Source organism: Condylura cristata, unplaced genomic scaffold (genome assembly GCF_000260355.1).
Source record: "Condylura cristata isolate star-nosed mole 26May11 unplaced genomic scaffold, ConCri1.0 scaffold00067, whole genome shotgun sequence".
Lineage (NCBI taxonomy): Eukaryota > Metazoa > Chordata > Mammalia > Eulipotyphla > Talpidae > Condylura > Condylura cristata.
This window is the reverse complement of record NW_004567168.1, coordinates 448385-458689: the sequence shown is the minus strand read 5'-3', so window position 1 is coordinate 458689 and position 10305 is coordinate 448385. Positions and strand designations below refer to the sequence as shown.

General features: G+C 53.0%; 1 protein-coding gene across 4 annotated transcripts in view; it reads left to right on the top strand.

The window, feature by feature from the left end:
• The window catches only part of LOC101629213 (HLA class I histocompatibility antigen, B-67 alpha chain-like), a 27472-nt gene that overhangs the window by 7211 nt on the left and 9956 nt on the right, over positions 1-10305 (top strand). For 2 of the 4 annotated variants that reach the window (XR_001146224.1, XR_001146223.1), the window contains exons 4-7: positions 13-288; positions 496-771; positions 891-1010; positions 1597-1641. Coding sequence is in view for 2 of the 4 variants with exons in the window: in XM_012734731.1 (XP_012590185.1) it covers positions 13-288; positions 496-771; positions 891-1010; positions 1597-1625 (701 nt within the window). In the remaining 2 variants the exon portion in view is untranslated. Of the gene's footprint in view, positions 1-12; positions 289-495; positions 772-890; positions 1011-1596; positions 1642-3334; positions 3551-3868; positions 5954-10305 lie in introns of those variants that run through there. The other 2 variants (XM_012734731.1, XM_004695496.2) reach the window with 2 other exon arrangements.

Here is a 10305-nt window from a genome sequence, read left to right as displayed (position 1 = left end):
GGGCGGGGACAGGGTCTCACACCTTCCAGTGGATGTGTGGCTGCGACCTGGGGCCAGACGGGCGCCTCCTCCACGGGTACAGTCAGTTTGCCTATGATGGCGCCGATTACATCGCCCTGACCTGGGACCTACGCTCCTGGACCTTGGCGGAGATGGCAGCTCAGATGACCAGGCGCAAGTGGGAGGAGGCAGGAACTGCAGAACGCTTCAGGGACTACCTGGAGGGGGAGTGTGTGGAGGGGTTGCGCAGATACCTGGAGACTGGGAATGAGACGCTGCAGCGGGCAGGTATGAGGGCTAACAGGGTGGTCTGACTTGCCCAGGAGCCCACCTTTCTGTCTGGACACTGAAGGGATCCAGTCTCTGGGGATGAAGGAGGGACCCGTCCCTGAAATAGCTGATCGTGGTTCTCTCATCTTCCCTCACCATTCTTATGGGCGCTACTTCAGTGGCCCAAAACAGGTATGAAGTCGCTGTATTTCTGACCCTTCTCAGACCCCCCAAAGACACAGGTGACCCACCACCCCACCGCTCAGGATGAGGTCACCCTGAGGTGCTGGGCCCTGGGCTTCTACCCTGCGGAGATCACCCTGACCTGGCAGCGAGATGGGGAGGACCTGACCCAGGACACAGAGCTGGTGGACACCAGGCCTGGGGGGGACGGAACCTTCCAGAAGTGGGCAGCTGTGGTGGTGCCTTCTGGAGAGGAGCAGAGATACACGTGCCATGTGCAGCATGTGGGGCTTCCGGAGCCCCGAGTCCTGAGATGGGGTAAGGAGGGGAGGTGGGCACAGGCGCTATTCTCAGGGGGGTTGGGGACAATTCTGGGGACCTTCAGAGGGTCAGGGTGAGGCCTGGGGCTCATGGTCTCTCCTCCCCTTCCCATCCAGAGCCCCCTCCTCAGCCCTCCACCCCCTCCGGGGGCCTCATTGCTGGCCTGGTTCTCCTTGGAGCTGTGCTCGCTGGGGCTGCAGTGGCTGGGGCTGTGATGTGGAGGAAGAAAAGCTCAGGTAGGGAAGGGAGTGGGGGATGAGGTTTCTTGTCCTGCTGTGGGTTTCATGCCCAGAGAGTGGTTTGTGTTGCCTGGTCAGTGGGAAGTCCTGTCCACACACCTGTGCTTGCCGGCCTGGGGTCCTGTTTGCTAACACTTACTCCTCATGAAAGCAAAAGTGACAATGGCGGACAGGTTTATCCCTTGTTGGATCTGGTGATGGACCTGCTTCCCAGCAGGCACAGGCAGAGGGTCCTGCTGAAGATCCAGGAGGGGGTTGGTCCCGTCCCCCTGCATGGACTTTCCTCTTGTTTCCTGATCCTGGGGCTGTAGCCACAGTTCTGGAAAATTCCTGTTTTTTTGAACCAGGCAGTTCTTTTAGGATCCTATGACTCAGTCATGTCACTGACTCTCCCAAGGTGGTTTCTCCCCACAGGTAGAATCAGAGGGAGCTGTACTGGGGCTGCAGGTGAATATGGACAGGAGAAGCTCCACCGCTAGGCCCTTGGGAAGAGATGGGAACCCATGGGGGGGGGGGGTCACGTACCCAGTTCTCTCCTTTCAGCTCTCTTGGCTCTGAGCAGGGTCTGTGTTTTCTCCTCCAGGCAGTGACCGTCCCCAGGCTCTGAGATGACTCTCTTCCCCTAAAGGTGAGGCTCTGGAGACTTGTGGGCGAGTGTTTGGGGCAGATATGACAGTACTTGGTTGTGGGGATACTTTGAATGGGACATTCTGAGCATGTGGTGGGCTATTCACAAGGTCACTATTTTTGTGACTAATTTGAGTTTGTTTACGATGATTTTCTTCACAATTTGAGACATCTGCCTTATGGGAACTGTGGGAGGTGACATTTATTGTGTCCTACTCTGCGATCACCTGACTTCACTTTGTGCAGAGAGCCTCCTCATGTGTCTGTGTCCATGAACTTCTGTTCATCCTGAGGCCCCTCAAGCCTCCTCCAGAGCTGTCTCCCAGTGGTGTCCTATGGGTCACCCCTGGCCAGCACCATGTCAGCTTCCCATGGCATTCCTGGGTTCTGTGGATCATGCGGGAGGGAGATGAGCTGATCCCCTGACCACGTGGGAGAGGGTACTGGTCACTCTCAGGGCAGCTGTGGCCCCTGACTGACCACACTGGGTGAGGTGTCCCAGCCCCTAAGGCTCAGTAAAAGAACTATGCAATTGATTACATTGCAAAATATTAAATGCAACAGTTGAGTTCCAGGTGGGGGGTGGTGACACTGATAGATCAGGCTGAAGGGGAGATGCAGCCTCAGGCTGAGTTGTCTCAGGTGCCCCCAACCTGTAATGGGAAGAAAATCCTGAGGCTGTGAGCCAGAGCCTGGCCATGTCTCCTAGGACGGGGAGGCCTGGGGAGCCTCAGCCAGACTGCACGTTCAGAGTGGATCTGAGATTGCAGGGTGAGTGGGCCAGGGAGGGGCAGGAAATTCAGGTACAGCTTGAGAGCCTGGGGGCTTCTGAGGACCAGATGTCCAGGACAGGGCTGCCTGTGTGAGCAGGGGGTACTCCAGGGCCACAGGCCACAGAATGTGTCACCTGAGAGCCCCAAGGCCATGCAGTTAGGAGCTGCTGCTCAGGGCTGGGCAGGAGCAAGCTGAGCTTCAGGGAGGTCTGGGGTGTGGGGGTGGGGTGCAGCAGTGGCGCTGGGGTGCAGGTGCCTGTGAGGAGAGGAGGCTGGGGGCCTAGGGGAGAAGCCCCTCCCTGTGAGCAGCACCAGTCCTGGGTTCTGGGCTTGACCTCTCGTGGAATCTGGCCTTGTGGGGAAAGGTCAGGGCTGGAGAGGGTACACTGGGTTTCTGCTCCTGGATCTTGTCCATCGGTCTGGCCCTTTCACCTAGTGGTAGTGATGGAGAAAGGCAGCGGGAGGCATCACAAGACTGATTCACACAAGGAGGATGGGTTGAAGGGGCTAGCGTAGCAATTAACACAGCTGACCAGATGGTAAAAATCAAAATCCTTGACACAGCTATAAAATCAAGGTCCGCAGGTGCACATGTCCGGGAAACCACAGTTGCCCGGGATGGGAGGATGTTGATGTGGGGATGTCCGAGGGAGGTCCCAGCAGATAACAGACTGCTGGGGCTGTGTCTGAAGCTCAGACCCAAAGGTAAAAGATAAGAACAGGGTGATAAAGCTCATTTGGGAATCTCAGGTCCTCTCAGATTCTGTTCAAAGTCAACAAACCCAGGCTCCCAAGGAGTGAGCCCCTCCCGGGGAGAGGCTGTCTGTATCAGGGCATCTCTGCACCAGCACTGGGCGGCTGCTCCATTGCCCACCTGTGACTATGCAGGTGCTTCTTCCCACCCGCTCTCTCCCTCTGCAGGGCAGCAGCCTCCTGCCCTCTGTGACCTTTACCATGCCGGGACTCCTCTGAACTGACCTCCCTCGGGGGAAGCCACTCTCCTAAGGCTACCCGCCTGCAACCATGCATGTCTCTCTTTCTGCAGACCTGTCTCTTTACGGCTCTTCCTGCCCGCCGCCTTTGCCTATGCAAGTGTCCTTTAGTGTCTTGTCTCTTTCTAATAAACTTCCTCCTTAAATATAACTGAGTCTGTCTCGTGAAGAAACTTACCACGTGCCAGGGAAAGGGGAGCTCTGGCGAAGCCTTTCCCAGAGTAAATCCCTGAACTCTGAACTCCAAAAAACGACAGCAGTAGTGTTGCGGGCAGGGACAGGTGATGGTGGTGTTGGGTCAGCGGAGGGAGAGACCAGCAGGCTGTGAAGTGGGGTGAGAGAGAATAAACATGGGCTGTCTTCCCTCAGAGACAGGCAGAATATGATTCTGGAGCATCTGAACTGGAATTCCTGAGGGAACAGGATCCAATAAATACAACCAACTCACCATGTCTCTCCCCAGGGCCCGTTACCCTCCCGACCTGAGCCAAGTGTTGACACCCGACCCTCAAGGCCCTGGTCTGCCGGCTCAGAGCTCCCGGCCCCTGCTGCCTGTGCCTGAGCCCAGGGACTGCCTGAGCGGCTCAGCCCAGCTCCCTGGGCTGAACTCGCCTCACTCAGCTCAGAGCACTTTCTCCCTTGACACCTCCATGTCAGATGACAGCACTGCTCATCTCTGGGGTCAGGTGACAGCACTGCTGTGACTCTTTCCCTGGTTCCTCCTGAGGAGGCTCCACAGCTCTCCTGTGCTCTGTCACCTTGGATGTCTGTGCAGGTCACGTAATATACATATGGGTATGTGTGTGTGTGTATTTATGTATATGCTAATTTGTGCAATATTTTGTCATTTATATTCTAACTATAACCATGCATATCCAGCCTATGTGTTATTTCAAGTCAGGGAAGGGACAGTATGAGGTTGTGGGGAGACGGGCAGTAGACCTGGCACAAAACCCCCAGCCCCTGCTCCCCAGCCCCCAGTTGTTGACAAAGTCACAGGGAAGCGTACAGGGCTGGAGAAGCTGGAGTGGGGCATCTGGGGCCACTGTCAGGGGCTGAGCCTGGGGTGAATCTGTCCTGATGGTGCGGTCACGTGGTAGAGCAGAGCTGATGTGGGGAGGAGAAGGGGACAGTGCATTGGGGTGAACTTGTGACAGGGTAATTCACAGGATTCCATGCAGCACCCCAAAGAAAGGTGGAGTTGAGCAGGGAAGGGAAGCAGAGAAGCCTGAGAGAAGGAGGAAGGGGCACATGAGGAGGATTGGGGGGCACACGGAGCAGAGACCTGTGAGGAAGCTGCACTTGCTTCTTGGCCTGGGACTTGTACCAGAGTTGGGGGACCTAGAAGGAGAAAGTAGAGATAGGGATGCGTGTGAGAGATGGTGGGGAAGCTGATGATGGCAGCTTTGATCTTGATTTTGGTTTTAAATTTTTAACCTTTCCTTGAAGACTCGCCTGGCCCCATGTACCCCTTTCCCATGGTTCCACACCAGAAGGTGCCTTAGACGTGGGGCAAGATTTTGGGCCTCAGCCATCCTGGTTAGGGCAACCACTTTGTCTGATCATTTACCCAGAGGAGATGAGTAATTTTGGGTGTTTGATTTGCAAATTTTTCTTTCTCTTTTCTCTAATACAGTAATTGTATTCAAGTTCTTCTCCATTGACTACACCAGAGTATGTTTTGTGTTGATGAGGTGGAAGGCAGAGGCATTCACAGGCAGGTTTCGGGGTGTCTGGGGTGCTCTTCCCCCTGCCCTGTAACAGCCTCACCATGGAGTTAGGGACCAGGTTGCTTCTGGGATGATTTGGCCTCGGGCCTGTGCTTGGACTGAGCTGCAGAGAGAATAAGTGAGCACAGAGATAGAGGAACACCCACAGCCCTGGCACCTCCCCCTCATCAGTGAGATTTCTGCAGACAGATGAGGAGGCCTCAGTGCTTATTCACTTTGGGAGGCACACAGACTTGGCACTCTTCTTGGGCAGAAATGACCTAACCCACCCAGGTTCAACTTTGATGACAGAGAGCACTGGGGTTGTAGGGGAGGAGTGGGGGGAGGGAACACCCTCCCCCACTAACATTTGAAGGAACCCAGGAGGCAGCAAGACCTGTTTGGAAAGAAGAGAAGGATGAGGGTTCTGTTCCCCTTACCTAGGTTCACAGTTGAACAAGAAGGACATTGGCAAAGAATTCATCTGTACATCTTTTCAGTTTTGTATATGTCAATATACATCAAATTGTGATTCAGGGTTGATGTCATTCACGCCGAGCATTCAAGTATTTTGCTGTCAAATGTCATTTGTACCCAGTTGTTTTATGTATAAACATCATACTCTTGCGGGGTTTTATTTATTTTTTTTTTTTTGTGCTTTTATTTGAATCAGCAGCACTGCTTGTAATTAAGATGAAAACATTGTGCAAGATTTCTCTTGAGATTGATACCATTGTAGTCCTCTTTTCAGATGTTCCCTCCAGTTCTTTTCATTTAATTTTATTTTCTAATTTTAAACACTTTATGTATGCAAACAAGTACTGGGGTGTAGCCAGAGGTTTGAGGGAGTAAGAGGATTCACCAGCGACAGTGCGGAACAGAATAGGCAGATTGACGAAGTACACTGCTGAGGGGAACATCGGGCTGGACAGGACAGGTTTGTGTGCCCTCTGGGACAGCTCCCTGCCTGGGGATAGGTCACCTGCTGCAGGGGCTGCAGGAAGCTCCAGAGTGTTGTTAACCCCTTGTGCCACCAGGGAGGCCCCTGTTTCTATTATTTTGATGTTAGCTCATGAGAGGTGGCGAAGGAGCTGCAGTCTCAGTTCCCGAGTCCTTCCTTTATTAGCTCAAAAGTTTCTAACGAGAGATGCTCCCACTTGTACACTGCAGTTTCTCAGTAGACCTGGTTTTCAGGGAGAGTGCTAAGTATTTTGCCTTCATGAGCCCTCTGAAGGCAGGACGCTGCCTGGGCCCACACAGCGCCACGTGTGTTTAGTTTCCAAAGTGCATCAGTGTGTAGATCATTTATATAGCTACGTAATTTGGGGCACCTCCTTGTGCCTCCATATGTACACAGGCTTCACTCAGCTGCCCCCAAACTTCCAGTGCTGGTGTCCTTCCCCGTTCTTCGCCCCCAGTCTCCCTGGTGCCCACAATATTTTTTAGAGTGTAAGAATTATATTTGCTGAACCTGCCTGTTTATGTTCTGTGGGCTGCTCATAGCCCACAGGTGAGTGAGCCCATCTGGTTGCCTGTGTTCAACTTTCAGACTAAATTCATACAGCACAATCCCCTCAAGACCCTCCATGTTGTCCCATAAGGCATGTCATCTTTTCAGACTGCTGAGTCGTATTCCCTTGAGCATATATTCCACACTTTCTTTATCTCTTCAGTCGCTGGGCACTAGTTTGGCTCCGTGTCCTTGCGACTGTGAGTAACGGCACTGTGAACACTGGCCGCGTCCATCTTCCTGAGTCAGTGTTCACGTTTTCTTTGGGTGAAGACTAGCAGTGCTGTTGCTGGGTCGATGTCATTTTTAGAGTTTATGCAGGGTCCTTGGGTTGACTCTGGAAAGGTTTCCCAGTGCTCCCCTTTTAGCGGCACATGGCAAATCCGCAGGCAAGTTTCTCCTGAGACCGGTTCTTTATATTTAAAGAGCAGGATTCTTGGGGAAAAGGACAGAGGAGCACGGGCCATTTGTGTAGGCACAACTGGGCAGGTGGAGCCGCCCCAAAGGGACAGGTTTGCTAGCGAGGCTGCGTGGTGCAGGTGGGCAGCCTCCAGAGAGAGGCCTCCAATGAGGGAGGTGAGTAGAAGTCCTGGCGGGGCAGGTTACGGGCAGGCAGGAGGCCGTTGCCTCAGGCCAGGTCAGACACTGTTCTGATAGAGTCCTTTTCTTCCTGGGAGGGGCTCACTCCTTCTGGAGTGGCCTGTTGGTTGCTGATTTTGGGTAACTATGTGGAATCCTAAAGGGACCAGGTTTCACAATGGGCCCAATCTCTGTCATCTTTACCCTCAGGTCTGTGCTTCCAACACTCCCTACAGCAGGCTGATCCAGCAGTCGGATGCCTGCTTATGCCCTGTGATAAGGCACAGAGGGTCTTGACTTCCATGACTGGGTGAATAGTCCTGTGGACCCCTTCTGCCCACCTCCTGTGTGAGTCCAGTTTTCATCTTGTGATGGCTCCTTCAGGTTTTCTGTTCTTTCCCCCATCAGGGGCACAGGGCCCTTGCATTCCCCCAGAGGTCTCCATTCCATTTCCCACACGGGCTGTACTACATCGCATCCCCACCTACAGGGCCAAGTGTCCTTTCCTGCAGCCTTGCCAGTGTTGTTGATTATTCCCGCAGGGTGAGACGGTCTCTGTGGTGTTCACCTGCATTTCCTACTCCTGAGTGGTGCTGAGCCTGTGTTCATGCTCCTGGCCTGTTAAGTGTCCTCAGATAGCCTCTGTATAGGTTTTTTCCTGTGGGCTATGAGCAGCCCCAGCACACAAACTGGCAGGGTTCAGCAAATATAATTCTTAGACTCTAAAAAATATTGTGGGCACCAGGGATAATCGGGGGGAAGAACAGGGAAGGACACCAGCACTGGAGGTTTGGGGGCAGCTGAGTGAAGCCTGTGTACATATGGAGGCACAAGGAGGTGCCCCAAATTACGTAGCTATATAAATGATCTATACACTGATGCACTTTGAAAACTAAACACACGTGGCGCTGTGTGGGCCCAACATCTTGTTTGATGTTGTGTCGTGTGAGTTCTCTGTATGTTTGGAAATTAGCCCTGTTGGATGTGTTATTGAAAGACCAAACTGATGCCATGACAGGTTTCAGAATGCTTCTGAACCAGACAGGCCTAGGTTTCAGTTATCAACAAGGCGCCAAGGCCGGATTTAACTGTAAATGTCCTAATGTTGCTCATCCCATAGCAACAGCCAATTAGCAAGTAAGCAAGTAACCAGTATATATCAGGAAAGCACCAGATGTCCTAAGGTATGAGGCCAAGTAGTGAATGAAGGTCACATCTTACCAGGTTAAAACAAAATAACTTTGTTCAGTGTACTGCTGAGCTGAAACTCCCCTCTGCTGAGCTGAAACTCCCCTCTGTTGAGCTGAAACTCCCCTCTTCTGTAATAAAAACCCTGCCTTCCCTTGGCTCAGGGCTCTCAACTTCCACAGCTGTGTCACTGCATGTTGGGAGCCCAGGCTCGAGCTTGCAATAAAGACCCTCGTGTGCTTTGCATCGGAATCGGCTCCCTGGTGGTCTTTGGGAAACTCAGAATCTGGCACAACAGTGATGTACAAATACCTTCTCCCAGTCCCCAGGCTGCTGACTTGTTTGGTGGTTTCTTCTAAGGCACAAAAGCTGTTTACCCTGATGGAACCTGTTAGGTCCAGCTGGAGTCCCCGAGCCCTTCCATAAAAGGAGATATATCAGATCCTCTGGCGCTCCAGAAGCGATGCCCCACTGCTGTATCTGGGACCCGGATGAGGGGCAGCACCAGGTGGTGGTTCTGATATGGATCCCGGAGGATGAAAAACAACTCAGTCCCAGATTCTAGGAACACTGTCAGTCCCAGTTCTTTCCCATTCCCTTCCTATAAAACATCCCTAACCTGTGACCTGGGCGCCATTTTGCCCGCTCTGAGGACTACAAACCTGGCCCGGAGCGCTTTCCTCTTTTCCATAACTCTAGGTAACTCTAGAGCGCCCCTGTACTCCCCTGCTTTCCTTGCATTCTGTCCTTGCAACTCATCTAACAGAGAGCAATTTTTTTTTTTTTTAATCTCATTTCCCTTGCCAGTGGGGTTATTCCCAAATACATTTCTGCGGTGAGGTCCAAGAGTGTATCATCTACGTTTTCTTTTAAGTTGTTTATGTTTTCAAGTTCTATATGTAAATATTTGACCTTTTTTTAAATTATTATTACATTTGTGTATGGACTAAGAAGGATCTAGTTTTTTGTTTTTTGCACGTGGTTGTCCAAAGTTCTCAACATATAAATAAATCTTTATAGATTTATTTATTTATGCAGACAGAAACTGGGCATGCGAGCTGGACCTGCGAGCCGGTGGGCGGCGCAGGTGAGAGCACACCTGGGCACAATCAGGTCGAGGGACGGGAGCCCGGCAAGCCCCGCCGTTTAGTACGTGGCGGCCAGCCTTGTCCATATTTTAGGGAATTGCAGCCTGGGGTAGAGCCCACAGGGGCTGCATGACATTACTCGGCGGAAAGGGGAGCGGTGGGCTGTTCCCGGGTCCTGCCTGCCCTGCTCCTAAGGACCGAGGGGCCCAGAGCCCACCAGCGTGGAGGCTGAGTCTGGGGCGAGTTTTGGGGTCTCTGAGTCGTGCGTGTCCCCCTCGCCGCCGGGATCTGCGGAAGGAAGCGGATCCCAGGCCTCCGCCCACCAGCCCCTGGAATTGATTCTGGGCGCCGGGTCACCATCCGACTGGCAGCACAAACAGCCTATCGGCGGCTCCCCCAGCCACCCTGCTGCTACCGCGTTTCTGCTGCTAGTAACTTCGCCTTGTCCGGTCCCTCTCTCCGCAGTCCAGCTCGGTGCTATCCGCAGTTTGCTCCATGGCCACGCTTGCACCCAGTCCGGGTGCCTCTGGTTCGTTGCACGATTGGTTTTCGTCTGAGATTGAGCTGCAGCTTGTGCGACAAAGTCTTTGTAACAGGGTGGTCCCTAGGAAAAAGGGAAGTTCTAGGTTCTCTGCCCCACCCAGAAGGAGGGTGGAGCTGAGCAGAGAAAAAGGAGAGAAGAGAAGAGAAGAGAAGGATGCTGGATGGAGAGCCAGAAGGAGACTTGAGGAAGCCACATGGAGCAGCAAACATGTGATGAAGAAACCGGGCTTGTTTCCTGACCCTGGGCTGGTTAAGGCAGATGTGGGTGAGATACCTGTAGGGA